Source organism: Buteo buteo, chromosome 20 (genome assembly GCF_964188355.1).
Source record: "Buteo buteo chromosome 20, bButBut1.hap1.1, whole genome shotgun sequence".
Classification (NCBI taxonomy): Eukaryota; Metazoa; Chordata; class Aves; order Accipitriformes; family Accipitridae; genus Buteo; species Buteo buteo.
This window is the reverse complement of record NC_134190.1, coordinates 2,610,931-2,632,872: the sequence shown is the minus strand read 5'-3', so window position 1 is coordinate 2,632,872 and position 21,942 is coordinate 2,610,931. Positions and strand designations below refer to the sequence as shown.

The 21,942-nt window shown below is 39.7% G+C and overlaps 1 protein-coding gene across 2 annotated transcripts in view; it reads left to right on the top strand.

Moving 5' to 3' along the window:
• Positions 1 to 231: 231 nt before the first annotated feature.
• TPPP (tubulin polymerization promoting protein) overlaps positions 232 to 21,942 on the top strand; it is a 70,373-nt gene continuing 48,662 nt past the window's right edge. The window contains exons 1-2 of one of the 2 annotated variants that reach the window (XM_075052048.1): positions 232 to 343; positions 13,218 to 13,532. In XM_075052048.1, coding sequence (XP_074908149.1) covers positions 13,222 to 13,532 — 311 coding nt within the window. In that variant the 5' untranslated portion in view covers positions 232 to 343; positions 13,218 to 13,221. Of the gene's footprint in view, positions 344 to 1,002; positions 1,140 to 13,217; positions 13,533 to 21,942 lie in introns of those variants that run through there. The other variant, XM_075052047.1, reaches the window with a different exon arrangement.

Genomic DNA, 21,942 nt, shown 5'->3' with positions numbered 1-21,942 from the left:
TTCCCACCTGCTGCCGGGCAGGAGCGGGCAGAAGCACCGCCGGCCGTAACCGGCCATTTAAGGCAGCAACGGCGGCAGCGGCCCCCCCCCCCCCCGCGCTAACTCATTACCTCAGGCTCCGCTGAGGGAGGGGCGGGAGCGGCCGCCTGCCGGACAGCCCGCCCGGCCTATGGCGTGGGGGCGGCGCCGGCCGCTGGCCAATGCCCGGGCAGCGAGGGCGGGGCCTGCCGTGAGAGCCGCCGCCGCCGCCGGCTTGACAGGGGCTGCCGAGAGCGGCGGGAGACGCGGGCGAGGGACAGGTTGGGTTCGGGCGGCTGAGCGGCCGCCCCTCCGGAGCTCGGCGGTGAGTGGGCGCCTCTCGCGGGGCGAGCCCCTCTTTTTAGTGTGCGTGTGGGTGTGCGTGTGTGGGTTTCCCTCCTTTTTAGCGCGCTGGCTAATGGATTTCTATTCGGCGAAGGAAGGCGCAAGGTGAGGGGGCTGGCGCCTCCCCGCCCTGGCCGTTAACGTGAGGCGAGGGGCTGCGGGCGCGGCGGCTTTCCTCCGCAGGATTAACCCCTCGCTGTCGTCCGTCCCCCCCTTTTTTTTCTTCTGCCAGAGCCCCCGGGAAAGGGAGGGCCGGGGAGAGCCGCTCTCCTTTGCCCGTCCCTTCGGGATGGGCCCCGGCAGCAGCCGCATCGCCCGCCGCCCCCGGGGAGGGGACGCGCGGCCGTACCCTGTGTGTGAGGGGGTGGGCTGTGCCCCCCCATCCCCGGGTCCTGCCGGCGCTGCACAGGCGGGGGGGTGGACGGGCGGTGCTGCCTGAGGGCGGCTGGGAAGCCCGGCTCTGCCTGAGGAGCTGGAGGGGGGGAAGATCCACCTTGCGCCCCCCCCCCCTCCCCGTTCCAGAATGTCGTGGTGTTTATCGAGAGGCGACAACAAAGGCTCAGCCGCTGCGGCTGCCGCTTCGCGCTCTCCTGCGGAGCCAGCGGTCCCCTTTTATGGAGATCGATGGGTAAAGACGATTCGCCTTTTTTTTTTTTTTTTTTCATTTTAAATGCCCAAGCGTCAGCCGAAGGGGCTTCGTCTCCGAGATGGCGTCCTCCCTGGAAACCAGCGTCAGGTGTGGGAGGCTGTTCGGGGCTGCAGTGTAACACCCGCAGGTATTGAGCCAAGTACCGTCAGTGGTCCAGGCTGGAAACCGGGACGAGTCCAAAATCCCACGCATTAATCTGCGACCCCAGAATTTGCTTGAAAACAAATACACCCAGCCCCCCCTCCATCAGCAGCGGCTGCAAGTATTTATTCAATCCTGCGTACAAGCTCTTGTACCCGGGTGAAATTCTTCCACCTGGGCGTGTGCTACAAGGTGGAAAGTGTGTGTCTTCAACATTGACAGCTTTGAATCTTGCAGTAGATGCTGCTGACAAGCCATTTCCCTATTATTGCTTCGCAGGGTCTACGTGAGCAGGTTAAGGGGTGTGGGGGGGGATTATTTCAGATTTTACAGAGGATTGCATAACTGCTTATGTTTATTTGAAGAGAAAAGGAGGGGCAAAACCAACCCCCAGCCTGAAATGAAACACGTGATACCAGATGGTTTTCACTGGCTTTTACTGAGCCTTTACACTGCTTTCTCAACTAGTATTATTAAATAGCATGCTCTAGAAGGTTGGTGAGTGTTAGCGTGTTAATGGTACATTAAGGTTTGGGGTTTTTTTCTTCCTCTGGTGCTGTGAAGACTTGGGGTGGGGGGGAACAGAGAGATACCTATATGCTTTCATAGTCTCAGGCTTAAAATAGCATGACTGTTTATCGAATGTATACAATTTATTCATTCTTAAAATGTCAATGGCCATTTCTTTAATCCTTTAGCAATAAGCCATTTCTTTTTCAAATTATGTTTTTTATAGGCCCTACCCCAACTCAACATCACCCCTCCCAAAACCAAAATAAAAGGCTGTTTTGAATGCTTTTGTACCTCTCTGGGTCACAGTCATATGCCTTTAAATAGTCCATCATTTGTAACTGCTGAAGTGTATGTTCAGTATTAAATCATAGTACAGTGTAATGCTTAGACAGCATGCCATGCAAGGATCAAATTGCAGATAAAGTTCACATAGGAATCTCCTGCAGTGCTTGCACTTGACCCGTGTAAATGTAAGAAAAGATCTTTATAAATGGAAATATACATCCAGCAAGTAGTTGTTTCTGTGCCCAGTTTAAACTGTGGATTGACTGTGGTGAAAAATAATGGCGTCTTATTTACTTTTTTATAGTAGGTATATTAATTCCAATTACTTTCTGTAGGTAGCTGTATGATAGGAGTTAATTTTACTTCTTGTACCTTGAGCTTAATTTGGAAAAAAAAAGTAAAAAAAAAAAAGTGGCTCTTTTAAGGAGGGAGGCAGGCAGTTATATCAATTTATGTTAAGATTTGTGTATTCTGATTATAAGTAGAGGCAATTACTTGTACTTAATATATCTCAGAATGCTTTAGAGACTAAACCTTCCAATGTTTAACCTTGATGACTTGCTCTCAGTTGATAAGCTAAGATGCAAATTAAAATAATATCAGATTTTTTCTTTCTTTGCATACTTTGATTATGTAAGTCTTCAGTATGCGAATGTGACTGTATTCACAAGCCTGTATCACTGCATGAAGAAAAACGTTCAACAAGAGCAGTCTTTCCTGTGGTGTAGTCACTCAATGATGTCATGTCCTTTCTATTTGTACATGCATACTGCTTGCAGCCCTTGCATAAATGAAATGGACTCTTTTCAATGAGCAACAAACTGGGTTTTTTTCTCCCTCCGAAAACATTTTTTGTGCTGTGCATAACTGAAATTAAATGCAGGTGTATAATTTTCACCCTTAGTGTTTTTCTGCCATACTGGCATGACTGTTATAGGTGTAAGCGCTTTTAGGTGCCTCTGCCAGTTAGCTGAAAAGAAATATTTTGCTTGCTGTTTGTACTGCCCTAGTGTCTGGGAGCTGTGAACAGGGACATTAACTAATGTGTTAGGTGCAATATGACCATGGAACAAAAACTTTTGTCTGGCCCCCAAAATATTATGATCCAAAATACAGAATAAGACCACTGTAATGGGTACAAAACAGGGAATGCAGCTGTTTTTAAGAAGAATACATCGGTACATGTATGTGCATTATCCAGCTATGTATTTTCTCTTTCTTGTATGTTAGAGCAAGGGAAATTGTAGAACTTAATGTGAGACTCGCACAGTTCTCTGAGGGAAGTTCTGGTATCAAAGGGCACTCTTGGGACATGTGAATAATAGCTTGGGTTTGGGTTTTTTTTTAAATGTATTTAACTTGACTAGATGCCGAAAGTTAAAATAAAATAAAAAAAACCCTGCATCGACCCAATAGGAAACATTTAATCTTCAGGCTGCTTAATTTTTACCATTCTTTAAATTTAAGGTCATTTTTTAAAATTTTGAAATGGAGCTTCAATGCATTATGGGCAGATGAAAAGATAAAAATGAATCTGCAGTACAACTGCCTTAAATAATCTTATGAAGTTAATCTTCACCCAGTTTGGCTAATCTTAAGAATATGCTTGTGTATCAGTGTTCAAATATTGGAGCATTTGGTAAAATGAGCACAGAGAAACTTAAAAAAAAATAAAGGATCTAACAGTTTTTGCTTGAACCTCTGAGGGATGCAGTCCTAGTTCAAACAAGTTCTTAAGTGCATGGTTGAGGAATGGTGTTCTATTGGATCAGCACTAAGAAAATTCTTGCAATGGAAATTCAAATGCTAAGACGTCTTGCTCACAAAAGCGTTCTTTTGTTGTTGATGACTGCTTATTTTTAAATTAAAGACAAATATGTGTCTGCCTGTCTCATCCGATTTCACTGTCGGAAGGACCAGTACCTGAACGGTTCATCTTACAGGAGTTTATAGATGTGAAAGAACTTATTGACGATTTAGAAGGGAAGTATTCCCTTCTTATTTTGTTCTGAGCTGTGGGTAGTTGAAAAAAATCTGTACTTAAAGGTTAGTTTATTTTTTTGGATTCAGACAAAACTGAAGCAGCAGACTTTAAGAATATAAGGGATCTTTAGAAATTCTAATCTGACTCATGGCTTAGTTATTTTCAGCTAGTTACCTGAGACCAATAACATACATCTGATAAAAGTCCGTCTTTTAGAGATGCTTGACTAAGTGTATCTTCTGTATTAAATAAAGTCTAATGTGCAGACGTCAGCATGTGAAGTGTTTGCAGCTATTCTTAGATGTTACCTTTACTATTTCCAATGGTTGATTTTCTCTCCCTAAGGAAGTCTTATATCTAATTTGCTTTGGTGTAGCCTGAGTTTTCAGCTGTTGAGTTTATTGATATCTTTGGCAGTAAAGAGCCATTTAGTATGTGATGCGGTTTCTTTACAAAGGTATTTGGATACCTCACTCAAGTGACTGCAATCACCTGACAAATTACATTGGTGGAATTCTTTAAGTCTCTCATAGTAAAACATTTTGTCTCATGATTTTGTAGCTCTTACACCATCTCCAGTTCTTTTGTCAGAGATGATGCTTTGTGAGTATTAAATCTTACAGTGCTTTCAAGGCCTGTAAGCCTCCATTGGCTCAGTTTTTGTTTGATCTAATTCTATCCCTGTCAATAGCATCAACTTGGTTCTCTTGATATTTTTACCTGTAGGTGGTACACAAAGCCCCCCCATCTTACTGGTATTCGAAGTGAACTCCTTGCTGTACAATCTCCGATCTCCTTTCATGAACTGGATCCTCATTACTCACGGCTTTTGCAGAAATACTGCAGAAGTCCAGATTAGTAGTCTGCTCTGGATGGAAGTGCTGGGAGGGTACCATGTATGGTGTATGAAGAAATGAGGCTAAGCAAACTACAAATGTAATGTTACAAGTCAGGGAACCTGTACTTAACTAATCCTAAAGTGATGATATGCCCAGCATGTTATTTGGAGCTGTAAATTAATTGTCTAACTACTGCGGAGAGCAGCTGTTGTCTTGCAGCCTTTTTGGATCTGTGATTCCCAAGTCTTTTTCGATACACCATGGAAAAATACCTCTTCTAAACAGTTGAGGCTCCTCTTTTCATGTGCTTTAACCAGTGTCTTACTTTCTTCTGTGAGGGCTGTTCTAGACACTGGCTTGTATCCTTGCCTGTGTGTGGAATTGCAGGGTATTTGTGTTCAGATTATTTCTTCATCTACCAATGATAGCAGCCCAGCAGAGCTCAGGGTGAATACTTAGTAAGTGGAATCCTCAAATGGGATAGTCACATAGTGGAAAAAAACCCAAAACATGATAAGAGTTCACCAGTACATAAATGTGTGGTGGATGCCTGCATTTATGCTTTTGCCTTCATAGTTGAAACCTTGTGTAAGTGACATGGTGGTATTACAGTATATTGTAGAGCTAGTTAAGAGTTAGTTAGATAAAGAGTGTTTGTGTAGTTTTAAGTGTTGTCAGGTGAACGTGTCATTTAAAAGAAAAAAGTTCTAGTAGAACTAATGCTGATAAAGGTATGTGTGTCTGTGTATAGGTGCTTCATTTATACATATATAAAGAGGTGATATTTTATGAAGTGCTTCTTTGGAATGGAGGAGTGTAATTTCCGAAGGACTGAACTTAGTTTTACCTATAAGGGATATTGTAGCAGTAACTGTGTAGGCAGATAGCAATAGTTTTTAGAAATGGAACAGTAACAGCCATTTGTCAGCAGTCAAAATAATCTCTGTGCTTGATAATGTGCTTTCTAAGGTTGTCCCTTTAAGAGCATATGTAACTTCGTCACAGTCTGAAATACTGTTTTGCCAAGGAGAAACATTGAACAACTTGAGTAACCACCTTTTTTGTTCCTCTGTGTGTGTTCTGCTGAAGGACTTAAATGTAGCTGTATGATTTAGCACACCTTGCCCTTGTCCATAGTGCTAGATACATGTATATTGTTAAGAGAACTCAAGGTTCAGTTGTGAAGTTCCTCATAAAGCCTGTGAAAGGATTTAATTTTCTTGAGGTAAAGATGGGTTTAAATATAGATAAGAGTTGTGTTAGCTCTGGTTGGTCTGCAGTGTTCTCTGCTCATTTTCCTTCTGTGTTACATGCCAGGGAAAATGGATGGCTCTCATTTGCTTGAGCATCACGTGTGGAGAAATATGCCCAGAGAAGAACTCAGAGGAGAAACGCTTTAACTCTGGTTCCTACTGGTAGCTGTGAAGGAAGCTTAAGGGAAGCTTTAAGAGCATTGTCTGGAGCATTGCATTTTATTAGGAGAATGTTGCATTTCTCCAGCTGTTTATCCCTTCCCTCAGCTTGAATGTTTATGCAAAAATGTGGGGAAAAAGATTTCATCTGCTGTACTTTGTCTCTGCTGTTTTTATTTGGCATAAATAATTACAGACAGAAAATAAATGAGAATTCCCTTTAACTGCAATTCTGTAACATTTTTAAAACATGGGGAAGATAGATCAAGTACTAAAATAAAACAGATGCAGTCAGACAAATTCAAATGCCTTGCACAGTTTGGTAATGTTATGAATCCAATTCACTCATAAAAATAGCACCTCTCATGCTTGTTGAAAAGTTGCTTTCTTTTTTGCTTGGATTGACTGGAAGGTCTTAAATTTTGGATGGCAACTATTTGTGGTGCAGTGGACAAGTTTTACCAACAGTGCAGAAACCTATTCTGATAAAAATTACACCTTAAGCAATTGCATGCTTACCAACACTTGATGTGCAGGAAGGATTAGCAGGAGAATGGAAGGTAAAAACAGGTAACAACATAAAACTACTAGGTTATGTGCCTGTGGGCAGAATTCTTTGTAGCATGCCTATTTTCTAAAAGCCAATGACCTTTCAGGTTTAAGACCATCTAAGAAATATCTTTAGGAAGGCTGGTAGTTTGGCTAGGCTGAGGAGCTAAGAATGTAGGTGTGGAGAGGTCGAGGCTGATGCATTTATAAGACAATGGCACAGAAATAGGAAGCTTATTTTGAGGTTAAAACAGAAGTACAATTGTTAATGTTAGCAACATACAGTTCTTCAAATCTTTATGTAATACCAGACTTACCTCAACTTGCTGGCTGTGTTAATTGCATTGCAAGGGGTCCACCATCTCTCTCCTTTCCCTGTGCTCTATTTCTAGTTCTCAATAAAATTGGTAGATTCCTGGCTGCTGTTTTCTTGAGCATTTGTTCAAATGTCTGATGTGATCACATGCATGAGAGAGGCTATCTGTCTGAATGTAGAATCCTACTTTTCTTGGCCAACTAAATAGATGTATAGATGCTTTTGCAGATTAATCTGTTATATTTTCCCCCCTTTGGAAGGTGAGGATGCAAGGAAGATCAGTTAGATGAAATTCGCCCATGAGCTAGGGAATTTTTTGGTCTGAATACCTGTTACAAAGAGTAAGAGCGTTGGGAAGCCCACATACTCATACTTGGCTTAAGGAACAGCAAAAATGGAATAGAGTGTTTGAAAGATTTATTTTTTTTAACCTGCTGGTGCCATATTGCAGGTAATAGAACAGTATCTGCTTATACGTCTAGGGTTTGTGCTGTGGATTACCTGCTTGCCCTTCTCACTTAACAGATTATGGAGACAACAAATACAACGTAATTGCTGGGTGGTGAGGAGGTTGCAGAAAGACTGTCTGGGGAATCTTTGTTTTGGATTATATCTTGGTGGATATTTAGGGTACAGTTAGGGTACCATCTCCACTCTACCTTGTGGCCAAAGCTCTATGGTGTGACCGTAAGCAAAGCAGAACCTTGGACTATGCCTTAAAACAGCAGCAAAAGGAATTGCAGAAGAGAAGGAAGTCAAGGACAGTTTGTAGATTTTTGCTGCTTAGTTGCCTGGGGCATATGGTAGAAGGGGTTAAGAACTTAGGGGAGGGATCAGGGCTAAAATTGAGAACTTGAGCATATATTCCATTATTAGGGCTGTTTTATCCAAGTTATTGTCTTTGGCCTCAAGATGAGGGATTTGCACTGCAGACTTTGGATTTTAGTTAGAGGATGACCCTGATGTTCAGTGTAAACATAACTTTGGGGTCTTGTGGAGTTGTGTTGCAAGTTGCAATGGAGCTAGGTGTTCTGTGTGAGAAATAAGGTTGGCATATGCAAAGGCAAGCATTACAGGAGAGTGTAGATTTTAGTAATACCATTATTGTATTGCAGCTGTGCCATTTTGCTATTGAAACTTTTCTCCAAATTCATCAATCTCAACAGTCTCCTGAACAGAGGTCTGCTTGATGCTTAAATGCTTTCTGCCATTAAAAAGTTTGAACTGGAAGTTTTCCTGAGTTCACAGGACTTTTGACCTTGTTTTAGCTAATTCGTGGTTGGTAAATATTCCAAAGAACAAATGGTTTTAAAATAAGCTGCCTTTTCTATTAACTGGATTGTAGCTGAGTCTGTAATAAGTATCTACTGTAATGTTCTAGTCTTTTGTGCTTAGAAAATACACTCTTACTAATTTCTGTGGCAGTTAATGCTGCAAGACTTCCATTAAAAACTGGTTTTGTAATACTTGCTGTGAATGAAAGCAACTTACATTGGGACAGAACATTCCTAGCGTACTAGAGGCAAGCTAGACAAAGCAGATGAGAGAAAGTACATGGTATAGCCCCAAAAGCTGGGCATTCACACTTTTGATGGTTTCCTGTTGATTTTTTTTTTCTTTTTGAAAAGCATTTTTTGATGTGGAGATTGTAAACTGGGTTAATACATTTGCAGCTAGTGGGACTGTATTTGTGTTTCCTCCATGGAGTCAGAGAACGTTGGTTCTTCAGAGCACTCCATACAATCATGTACCTGCTTTATGTGGCCTGATAATTAAAGCAGCGTAGAGTACGGGACACAGGATCCTCATGATGTTCTGAACTCCAGCAGCATAACAGATATGTTTCTTCATCCCTCTGCTTTGGTTTCCCTGTCTGTGACATGGCAGCGATGCTAACTTCTATTACAAATACTAAGCTGTCTGCACTTCTTGAGCATATTAGCCATGCATTAGTTCTCAAGGACAGGGCAGGGAAGGTGCCGCAGGGAATTCTGACCACCGACCAGGTAGGATACGTGCATATTCCATAGAGTTGCATAACCTGCTGAAATTGTTGTACTCTGGGTTTCGGTAAATCTTCAGGTCTTCCTTATTGGTGCTGAGAGATTAATTACTTCTACTAGTATTTCCCCCAAATCTAAATCAAAGCTGTACCAGAATTCCTGCAATGTGTTGACGCCTGGAGAGGATGTGGGGAAGTGAAAGAGTGTAAATCAGTATAAATCTTTCAGTAGAGCTGACAGTTGGTCAGTACTGAGGCTTTGGGCTTATTTCTATGTACCTGGTATTCATGCAGCTGTAGAGAATCAGCAACTGGAATTCACAGAAACAATAGTTGCTTGTCCCCTCATTTTTGGAAGAATCCAGATTAATACGTGACTTTATCTAGGGGCATTCTCCCAGCTGTCTGTCTGCAGATGAGTATGTATTGTAGTCTCTGGCTGAAAGGAAGTTTGATGATATGAGAAAACTTTTTCTAATGGGTTAGGCATGTGCTGAGAGCACAGATCTGCACTTTTAGTCTATTTTAGCATGAGTTAGTCATGACCTCAGTCAGTTTGATCCCTGGCTTAATCTCTGTATAGATATCTCTGTCTGTATAATGTGCTGTATTGTTTACCTATTGCAGAGTGAGAGAAGGGACAAGAACTGTTTTTTCATGACACTAAAGGAGTATCACATGGCACAGACTATAGCAGCTCATAACACAGCACCTAGTTGTCTAAATATTCTGTGGATTTCTGGAACTCCAGTTTTTTGGGACAGCTGTTCTTTCACAAAGCCTTTTGAACTCTAGCATCTGCTTATACCTCTTTCTTAATGTCTTATATGGCTTCTTTTGGTGATGTGGACCTGCTAGGTTGGAGCCAGCAGTGTTTGGAGAGGATAGGATTGGTGGCTAGTCCGACCTTCCTTCCCTCTGCTGGCTCTGGAAATGTAGTATTATCTAACTGTGTGCGTATTAGACTTTTTGGATGGTGATGAAAGGTGTTTCTGTGGTTAGCTGTAATTGTTATAGTCGGCATCTACACACCTCATGCTTTTGAACAGTGGCTTAATTTTGTTTTACCGAATTTTAGAATTGGTATTTTAGAGTAGTCACTTTCTTTTGTCGCTTCCACCTATTGCCCTGCTGTGGCCCCTCCCCAAATTACTGCTAATCTTTACTTCTAGCAGAAGCTGGAAAGCACCTTCTGATCCCTTTGTCCAGGGGTAAAAAGGGTAAAGAAGACTCAAACCTGCATTTGATCTTGAATTTTTGGCAAACGGGTTATTCTGTACTTCACTTTGAGAGATCATTTCTTCAACAAGGCATGATCTCCTTCCTCATCTCTAATCATTAAAAGAAGTTAAAGGACCTGAACCCATTCAAAATCTGATTTCATATCCTGTGTTGTGCAATTCTTTACCTTCTAATATAGTATATTAATGAATACGTTTCTCTTCAGAGTGTGTTGTTTGTAGTGTTAAGAAACAAAATTTGAAGTTGAGGCTAGGCCAGTATTTTCATAAACTGGGTGGCTTCCTTTTAGTAAACTTCATGCTATTAAGTGGGATTTTAACAAGTAAAATGTTAATTATGGTTCAACAAGAAAAGGAGTATCCATGACAATTTTTGGCAACCACAGCAGGTCCCTAGTTTTAATCTATCCTTGACCTTCTGCTTTAGATAGTGAGGATTTCTTTGAAATGAGTCTGCTTTGCATACCAGATTTCACCATTCAAAACTGAAACCTTTTTCTGTAGAGTGTGTCCTGTTCCCCATGGCCCAGAATTACTAAAAACACCCTTAGCAATTCTGTCAAGAGCAAGAGGGGGCTGTCCCTGAAGATCTCTTGGAAGGTTTGTTTGGCACAAGATAAAATTGCAAAATCATTTGAGCTGTACGTACCTTACTATAGCAGACCTCCACCTTGTTTTGTCCTGTTACTTGCTTACGGAGGTACCTTTGGTTTTTAATATCCTATACAGACATTAAAATACAGACTTTGCTTTTTGCTGATGTGTTCTGTCTTTCTGTCTGTCTATCTTTTGCCAGTTAGCGTTAGCTTTGAAAATTTCTGGTTCTAGTTTCCAGCTCTGGTGGATTTGAAATGGTGCAAGTTTGGAAGAAACTTCTGCTTTTGGAAGTCTAGCTTCCTCAAAGGTGGAGGTAGATCATAGATCTTCATTATCTGATTTTTAATGTAATTCTCTTTTGCATAGATTGTGCCAGCAGTGTTTTTGTTTTCTTATGTTCTCTCACCACTGTTTTGGTCGCAAAAGAATGTGTGTAGCCTGGTGAATCAGACAGTTTAGAATGGTCTAGACACTCTTTTGGTAGAAATGTATGCATCTGTGATACTTGTAGTAACTCACAATTTACTGTGGGTGCTTATTGTTTTTGAGTTTCAGTGTTGGGAGATTTTCAGAAAAATTTATTGAGGTAAAATTGCTGTTCTTTGTGGAGCAGGCAGGGTGCAAAGGAAATAAAAATGGGAATTGGTTACATTTTAAACTTTTTAATGAACTTTCAGTTTTCAAACTCTTTTTTTCCCCCGTGTGCTTTTCTTTTTATTTTGTAGGTGCATATATAACTCTCTGGCTACAGTTAGTAAATTCCTGTCATATTAATTTTAATTTAGCATTTTGGTTTGTTGGCCAAAACTTGTGCTGACAGTGTAAACAAAACAGAAAGATCCCCAGGCTTAAGATGTAACAAGGTTTTTAAGCATTTACTTGAATGTTTTCAAAACAGACAGTAGTGCTTTGGCCATGCTGCATTTGCTGAAGTGTAAAGGACAAAATTTTTATTAAAAGGTTGTTTCTAATCATGAAGCTTAACAATAACTACTGCACAGCAGGTAGTTATTGTTAGTTGCAGCATGCAGGAAAGGGTATGCCTTGGCTGTTCAAGTGACAGGTTAAGCAATATCAGAAGAGGTAGAATTTTAGAATTGTTTCCATTGCTGAGGAGTTTGTATTGAAGTACAGTATATAAGCCCAAAAGAACTTTCTATCTGATGCAGAAATAAAACCTTAACTAGAAATACATACCAATCTTTGCATATGTTAGTCACATACCATGTACAGCTGTGACTTTAGAGGAATGTACAATGTAAGTTATGGTGGGCTTTCCAGCCCTTATCCAGTATTTGCCAAAGTTCTGATACCTGAAGCACTTCTTTATGGGTTAAAATTTGTAGCAGCACCACAGATGTGAGTCTGGGCAACATGTCTACATGTAGCTTTTGGGACAGGCACACAGTGTACCCTATCACTAGGCTTTTCAGTGTCTTTTACTTCTGTCAAGCTAAGGGTGGATGGGCAGAAGGCAAAGGCTTCTATGGGATGCTTCTGGCATGTTAGGGTTTTTTTCTTTGTGAAGACTCCTGAAAATAACTTTAGTGTTCTGTTGCTCAGCTTAAGGTTTCTTTTAAAAGGCAAACCTATCCTCTGTGAACATAGGGTAACCTGAAAGTTGTTCTCTGCAGTAATGACAGCCCTTCTCAGTGCTCCTGCATCATGGATGTGTTTATTCCAAATGAATTCTACAGCTACAGTTCTTTGGGCATAAACTTGAAAAATGAATGGTTTTGTTAACAAGAGAGACTTGTCTGAGTATTTCTGGGGCTTCCTTACTTGTTAGCCCTTACATTATATAACATAAGGGTTCTAACATTAATATTTTTGCTGCACTTGCAAAATATTTCACTTTTCAATAAAAAATAATTAAAAAGCCGCGGTCCAGAAAATAAAGGGCTGTTTATTTTTCCTTCAGAAATAAAAGTAGGTAGTAATGCCTACGATGCAAAGGGCATACTTTTATTCAGATCACTAGAGTGACTGTGGTGATTGCCTTTTTTTTTAAAAAAGAAACGAACACTAAGTGTTCTTGTGTTGGCTGATGAAATGGTGGTGAAACTAGGTCTGTGCCTCATTTTGGAATGTTCTTTCCCTGCCTTTTTTTTTTTTTTTAAATATGCTAGAATTTCTTTCTAGATGGGCAGAGAGTTACATAGTTCTATGTATAGACTGTTGTTTGATGGTGGAGGGCACTGAGTTCTTGCTAACTTTATAGACCACTTACTCTTCATACGTTGTGACGTGGACTGTAGCCTGTAGCTTAACAGAAGGTAAACTAGTGCAAATTAATGTAATGAGTTTACCCTCCTCTTCTTTGTAGCACAATGGCTGACAATAAAGCAAAGTCGACCAAACCTGTGAATAAGACTCCTCCAAAGTCTCCTTCAGATCCAGCGAAGGACCGAGCAGCAAAACGATTATCCTATGATTCAAACAGCTCCCATGAGGGAGCTATGGCAGGAGAACTAAGTGCTCTGGAAGAGGCCTTTAGAAAATTTGCCATCCATGGTGATACAAGAGCCACAGGAAAAGAAATGCATGGGAAGAACTGGTCAAAGCTATGTAAGGACTGTCATGTGATAGATGGGAAGAATGTGACAATCACAGATGTTGATATTGTCTTCAGTAAAATCAAGTAAGTACCTTTCTGCCATCATTTCCTTGTCTCCCCAACATGTTTTACAGATATAATCTAAATTTATCTTCTGTTGCTTACAGATGTTGTGAGGCATTATATATCTTTGTCACAATTGATCTCTCTCGGTCCTTTATGAAACTGTGTTGCATTGTCTGAAGATACAGCTTTCAGCTTCTGTCCTGCTGTGTCCTACTATCTTAAACTGACTTCAGTGTCACAGGTGTTATGCTGTAGGAAGAGGTATGATGTGATCAGGACAAATGTAGGCTATTCCAAGAAACGTTTTTTTTTTGTCGTTTGTTTGGCTGCAGTAAATGATGTTAATGTTTCCTGAAGGATATCTGAATGAAGTCAGGATGTAGTTTTACATCTTGCCGAAACTCAGCCTCAGAGGACTGAGGCTAAGGTGCAGTATATGCTAAAAGCCATTATTCTAACAGTCCTGATGACCAGCACAACACCTACTCAAGTTTTAACTGTGGGGACATGCCAAACTGATGGTGAATTTGTGATACAGACCCGTGGCTGTGATTACTTGGTTAGGTTTATCTCAGTGGTCCTAGCTTATTCTTGTGAGCAGACTCGAGTGAAACTTTAGTGAAACTTTCTCCCCCAATTGAAAACATAGGCAGGCTTGATCCAGAAACTCGTCAAATCCAAGGGAAGACATTCAACTGCTCCAGCATATTCTGTATGAAGCCCCAAATAATATTTTTGTTCTTGCTTTTTGTGTAGAATCGGACCATTTTCACCTTCCTCCTCCCCCGGTATCTGACCTGATAGTCTTGTCTTTTCTGCTTTTTATTACCACAGTAACTGTTTAAATTGACTCACACCTCATTTTGTTGAGGAACATGCTTTAAGGAAGGTTCCTTAATTGTACTTGTAGCTTGCAGGAACATTTATTTGGCTTATGCTCTCAATTACTGTGGTGTAATGCTGGGGAGGGCATGCAAACCAAGTTGCTTACCAGGGTAGCTGGGAAAACTTCTGACAAGCACTGACCCTTTAGAGTGCCTCAAAGCATAGAAAGGCAGAGCAGAAAAAGCCCTTGATCTTGAAAGGTGGTCCAGTGTAACGTGCACAGTTAGAATGACATTACTTATTTGATTTCTTTCTCTCTTTGTTTCTTTTCTCCTCAGGGATTTTATCTAGGCAATTGAAAACACTATATATGCACACTCCAACACTCTTGTTCTTTCTATCTTTGGGGAACTTTCTCTTTGAGTCCCTACTTGTATTTTTTTGGAAGTTGTGTTGCCAGAGTTAGGTATACCATCAGTGAACTAGCTTATTTGAAATGGATATTTAGGTTGTAGGGTTGTTTTTTTCTTTCTTGATCTATGATAGACAATGCTGGCATTTATTGTAAAATTTTCTTTGGTTTTCATTGACTTAAAAAATTCTCTGTATCTATCATCACAGGAAATAATCTTAGCGCTACTTTCTCATGTCTACTTTCTCATGTCAGTATCTGGGCAAGTTAGCAATAGGACAACCCCATGATATGGCATAAACAATTGTGCAACATTAGCAGATACAAAGAGGTATAGTTTTGGTGCCTGCTGGGGTAGAAGGAATCCAGTCCTGTTCTGCTGGAATAAGTCATGAGGTGGCGGGGACCTGAGATTCAAGGGGAATATCAGCATATACCCTTGCAGTTGTTCAGCAGTCTCAGCTCAGCTCACGGGTTCTTGTCTCTGCCTCTGTGGGGAGGTGCCTGTTCAGCAGTTTCTCAGACCTTTCTCCTGTGACTGCTGTGAAGTATTGACATTTCTTTTGGAAGAAGCATGCCATCTTTTCCTCTCTCTATCTAGTATTTAATAGTTTAGAAGATAACTGCATCAAATGCAAAAGCATTTTTGTCTTAATTGTTTATTAATTACTTGCTCATTCCTCACCTATACATGTACAAAAACATGTATCTTATATATTCTTCTCTTTTAAAATGATTTTATTTTTAAATTAATACTGCTTAAATGGCAAATGAGGAAACTTAAAATAGCTGAGATTTGCTATCTTTATTAGAAAGGTCTGGTTTTTCATGTGCATGCTTTCAGTAGGTATACTTCCACACTTTCTTAAGTGTTGGGGTTTTTTTACATTTTTATTCTTGACAGCATATGTCAGCAATTCTTTTTAGTCTAGATCACATTTATTTAACATATAGTATTTTAAGTTTTAACAAGGGAAGATTTATTGGCTGTAGTTACTCAAGTGTTAGTAATATGCTGTAACTTAGAAGGCTTATGCATAGGCTGGGTATACAGGGTTTCTTTGGCATGTTTGGACAACTGGTTTTCCTTGCTTTCTCTTTTGCTTCACATTTAACCGTAAGCTAAAGGATAATGGTGATGCATCAAAACAGGCATATTCACAAAATAAATTCTTACTCATTTCCATTTTACAAGCAGCTTTTTCCCAGCAGAGCACTAAGGTTTTTTGACAACCCAAGTTTTTCCCCATCTGCGTTGAATGAAAAACATTAAACACTATAAAAGAATGTCCAGCTCCCCAGAAAGTGCAGAGTACTGCTTCCATGCCTCAGTAAGAATTATGCTTATGGGTATCAGGAGGCTCTGTACTTCACTGTTGGGTTTAGGTTCTTCAGCTAGACTGCGTCTCACAAGATGGACTTTGGCCTGGGATGCTTATGGTCAGCCGTAGTGGTTCAGTGAGATGGGGCTGGTGGATCTTGACACTTGTAGTCTGGCCAGGAACACCCCCAAAGATAAGAAGAGATGTTTGTCATACCCAACTACAGTTGCCATCTAGCATTGTGGTAGAACTCCAAACAGGTTTTCTGTTGGGTCTATCACTGGGAAGCTACTGTGTTTAGGAGGGTTTGTTTTCTAGCTAGCTATACTTACAGTTTATGACAATGGCATGTTGTTCAAACACTAGAAAATAATTAATCTAGTAGAATTGTTCTTTGGATTTATAAATTAATATGTCTATGTATAAAGCCCATGTTTGTCATCTTGCTAACTTTCCCAGGCTTCATTTATTGTTCTGCTACAGATACTGGCAAAATAGGTAAGAACTATACATTGCTGATAGTCAGGGTAAAGTAACAGGGAAATCAGTAACAGATATGTTTACCTAAGAGCTACTGAAAGATAGTGTTTTATTCTCTGATTGGTAACTTTCTCTGCTGCAGGAGAGGTTTTATCAGTTCAATCATGAGAAGTAAGGAACATTTTTGCAGACTCAACACCCCCTCCCCATCTCTGCCAAACCATGTGTCGTGGTTTAACCCCAGCCAGCAACTAAGCACCACGCAGCCGCTCACTCACTCCCCTCCCACCCGGTGGGATGGGGGAGAGAATTGAGGGGAAAAAAAGTAAAACTCACGGGTTGAGATACGAACAGTTTAATAGGACAGAAAGGAAGAAAATAATAAGGATAATGATAATTAATAATAACAATAATAAAATGACAATAATACTAATAAAAGAAATTAAATATACAAAAGAAGTGATGCACAGTGCAGTTGCTCACCACTTGCTGACCGATGCCCAGTTAGTTCCCAAGCAGTGATCCCCCCAGGCCAACTCCCCCCAGTTTATATACTGGGCATGACGTCACATGGTATGGAATATCCCTTTTGCCAGTTTGGGTCATCTGTCCTGGCTGTCCCCCCTCCCAGCTTCTTGTGCCCCTCCAGCCTTCTTGCTGGCTGGGTATGAGAAGCTGAAAAATCCTTGACTTAGTCTAAACACTACTTAGCAACCACTGAAAACATCAGTGTGTTATCAACATTCTTCTCATACTGAACCCAAAACATAACACTATACCAGCTACTAGAAAGAAAATTAACTCTATCCCAGCCAAAACCAGGACACCAGGTGAACAAAACTTCTGAAAGTTTTGAATAGTCCATGATATTTCTTCGAAGCTGGGACTACGTGTCTGTCTTTCAGAGATTAGTTCATTTAAAGTTAAGTTTGTATTGCTGTAAAGGTTGAGGAAATTCTGATGAACCGTTATTACAAATAAGAAAATAAGTGTAGAATGCTGATTTCCTTTTGCATGAGGATGTCAGGTCAGCCTGAAGTGTAATTTGTCTATTTATCTTTCATAAAAGGTCCACTGAAGGCCTTCATGTAAGCACATTTGTATGTACTTTAGGATAAGAAGGAGGAATGGTCTAATGCAAAGAATGCACAGTAGTAAACATGAAAGAAGAATTGCTAGAATTGCATTATTTGGTAAGAATAGATGTAAATTGGGTGATCTCCCACTCCCCCCAAAGTATTTTTGTTTAACAGTTATTTGTAGGTTCTTAAGGGTCTCACAAATCCTTCCAATTTGGTGGATTGTAATATAAGTTGTTGTGTGTTTAAAAAATTGATTTAATAGATGTCTTTTTCTGCCTTCTATTTTTTGCTTTTCTATTTTAAAACCTTTCTATTCTCAGCTCAGAAAATACTAAAAATTAAGCAGCAATGGAATTACTTGAAATGAAAAGCCAAAGCCCACTTGTGAGAGTAGCCACATGTATGAATATTTGTATGTTGCATCCCTAGAGATTAGAGGAGAACCACCTACATTTACACCAAATATTTGGATTGCATTAATATAGTTGGGATAGACTGCTGTTTCTATAGTAAGTAGAAAAGTAAATTTTTAAAAGTTTTTTTAGGTTATAAAAACATATAATAAAGACATTTCATACCTTTCTATGCATGTTGCACCTGGAAAAGCAAAAGAAATTGTCAAGAGTGAGTTACAAAGTTTTACAATATCATACTGGATGAAATATATTAAAAATGTAGCAAAACCAACAAAAGTGTACATAACTGTAAATGCAATTAGGTAGTAAGCTCTCCTTACTGTATTTTATAGTTTCACAGTCAAAACTTGAGATGTTGGACTCTTTTTCTTCATATGTTCATTGGACTGCATACAATAGTATCTCTATGGTTGCAGGGTAAATTTTCATTTCAAAGCTAGCTCCTTGCTTAAAGTTACATAAAAATCTCTTGTTAACTGGTATCAGGATAGCTTTTTCTCTTTAAATAGCAAAAATGAAGCACCTCCTTCTCTGAAAAACCTGCTCATGTCATTGTTTAAAAAAAGAAGCCTGAAAATACTTTGTAGGAAGTAATTTTTTTAACTGGTCCCTAAATTCACTGCTATACTTGAAGACAAGGATAAGTCACAATCATATTCTATGAGAAGGAAAGTTTTCATGCATTACTGCATGTGAAATTTTCATGGCAGGACCAAAAATAGTATTTCACCATTTTTGTAATGATAATAACTTCAGTTTCCTTGTAGCTCAGGCTCCTGCTAAAATATCTGCTAACAATAAATATCTTTAGTAATATTCAATCGTTCCAAGCATTCATTTTTCACATACTATCTGAACCTTATATAGACATCTTTCTTTTATATTTCACTATTTAAGAGTGATAATGCAATCTGGGTCTGCTGAATTTAGAGACACACAACTTGCAGACATTCAATAGTATTTGAAAATGAATGGTTTGCATGAGAATGGGAATTCCACGGGTATCTCTTTAGTAGCTGAAACAATTTCCTTCCTTCTTGGAAATTTTCCTCATTAACTGACTGTATCTTTTATGTTACTCTTCCAGAGTTGCAAAAGTTTGTAGGCTGTGTCTTGTATTGTGCTTGCAGAGTGAAAATATGGGGTTAGTGAATCTTGTTGCCTTGGAGAAAGCAAGCGGATTGGTGACACAGGAGAAGGACCCAGAAGTGTTCTGCATTTGGTATGAAAAGCAACATGTGGCTGCATTCTTCTTCTTAATCCAGCAAGACAGTGAGACACAACAGTCTAAGAACTTCAGGGTTTTTGTATTAAGGAAAGCAGAATACCCAAGAAGAATAGATGTTACTGATCTCTGACCAGCATTCTGGCATGTTGCCTTAGGAACTTAAATTTCTTTGTTTATTGGGGTCAACAACTGCTCTGGGAAATTGGATATGTTAGCTATGCCATACACATACTCCACTTGTTGTATGTAGTTAATATGGTAATAGTAATAGCCCTGATATAAATACCTCTGCTCTTATTTTAGAAGTGTTACCACTCAGCACTGCAAGAATATGGCTTAAGCACTGCCATAAAACTGCTAATTCTATGACATTATTAGATAGAAAAATAAAAATATTTCTGTTTACACTGGCATGTTACTATGGTTGCAGGCAGGCCTGGGTGACGTCACGCCTTGGATCCATTGTGAGCATTTATTTAGGTAGTTGTCTCCATGGAAACATTTGTTTGTTTTGATGTTACTATGTGTTAAATTTTAAACAAATTTTTGTGGTTCTATACCGGATTGTTATGGAAGACTAGTTAATCTACAGAAGCGTTGTAAATATACCTTACTTCCCTCCCTCTAAAATATTTTTGGTAAAAGATCAAGTGAAAGCATAATTGTCCTCTCAAATTCCATTAGTAGTTTCTTATGTTGCTTTGATGTGTTTTCTTGTTGCTGAGGAAGCCATGTGTTCTAAAGGCCAGAAAACTTTCCTCCATCTTTTTGAGAAAGAAAGGTTTTGTTCCCATGGAGAATCTTCACAACACACTTTATTGTGCCCTGACTTTTGAACAGTCCCACCCATACTCTATCCTTAGTACATCTTGCACAGTCAGCTGTTTATCCTGGTTCCCACAGTCTGGATCTGTCAGGTCTCTACAGGAGTGCTTCCACCTGAGACCAGCTGGGTCTTAATTCAGCAGTAGTTCATCATTGCTGCAAGGCTGTGGAAGGACTGAAATGGATAATGTTTGCTCTAAGTAGCTGGCAAGATAACTCTTGGCAAAAATGAGTGCATGCTTTCCCCATTTGTCAACTATAATATAATTGTTGTCTTTTCTTTGTATTGAACAATTATGATACTTCTTGCTTTCTCAATATATTTGAAAGGAGTAGTACTTTGACACCTGCACTCATTCAAAACAAATATCTCTCCATGAGGTTTCTCTGAAATAATTTGTATTTAACAGAGGTTTTACTGAAGCCTCTCTTAAATTTTTTAAATATGTAAATAGGTATGAAGTGGTCTTTATATATACATGAAACGCATAGTAGTTGTACGTTGTGTTTTACTTCCCTGCTGGAGAGATTCTTTTAACAGTGACATAGAACTTGATTTGTGTAATCCTACTTTATGCATGAAGTAGGCATAACAGTTAACTTGTGTATTTTAATATGTCTGCATCAGGAAATAAGTTTTAAGTGGCTATAGAATGGTATTTAGAGCATAATCTGTGATAATAAATCTCTCTCTCCCAGGCAAATTGTGAAGTAGTGCAGTTATAGATAGAAATGTAGGTAAGTTACAACAGAAAGTGTTCTTTACCACATCATCTATACTTTATTTTAATTGAAATTAAGATCCAATTTCCTTCCTTTTCCAAGAAGCCAAATGTAACGTTGCCTTTTGCACTTTATCCTTGAAAGGCTTTTTATTTAAAAAACCAAAGCAACTCTTCTCCCCCTTCTGCCAAGAGGCATAAATTCTAAAAGTAAAACAATGATCACTTAAGAAGGATGGACTTCAATTCGCTTGCTGTTATGCAGGCTTGTTTTGTGCATGTAAAATGGGTAAGTTCTGTACCCCTAATGATATATGCTGCTGATGATTTTAAAAATACCTTTTCGTGTGAGTAGACATCATGTGAAAACCTATAGATACAGTGGTGGGTGATTCCTTTCCCAGTTGAAATGGAATGCTGCATCATGTCGTGCAGAGTACTATATAGCAGCTTGCTTCGTATTTGCTACACTTTGTGGCGTATGCCGCTTGTGGACTACTAGGACTTCTGCTGGCTTAAAGTAGGGCTCTGGCATGAGATCTTGTCTTTTAGAGGGTTGGGAGTTTTGGTTTTTTTTAGAGTTCCCCCCCCCTTTTTTTCTTTTTTTCTTTTTTTTTCTTTTTTTTTTTTTTGCAAGTCAGCCCAGTTTCATCATGTTGCATCATCATTTAAAATTGCCTGGTTTTCATTTATAAAAGCAGCTGTGTGAAATCTGTGTTAGTTACAAAATTACCTCATTTTACTGATTAACAAGCAAGTATTTTCTAGACAGTTAAACATCAATGTAGACTTTGGCTCTGATTTTCCATGGATTGAAGTAGAAGATGATTAAGACATAAAGAATGAGGCAGCCTTGGCTGCAGCAACCAGGTGACTGAAGTTTAAGACCTTGAGAAGAGTGAGCAAGATGAACAACAGAATCACAAACCTGCACTTCAGAAGGGCAGATCTGTGCCTGTTCATTTGCCCACAGGAAACTGCCCTGGAGGGCAGAGGGACCCCGGAGGGCTGGTTGATCTTCAAGACATTTTTCTCGAAGCACAAGAACAGTCCATTCCCATGTGCAGAAAGTTGAGCATGGCAACAAGCCAGCACGGTTGAACGTGGAGCTTCTGA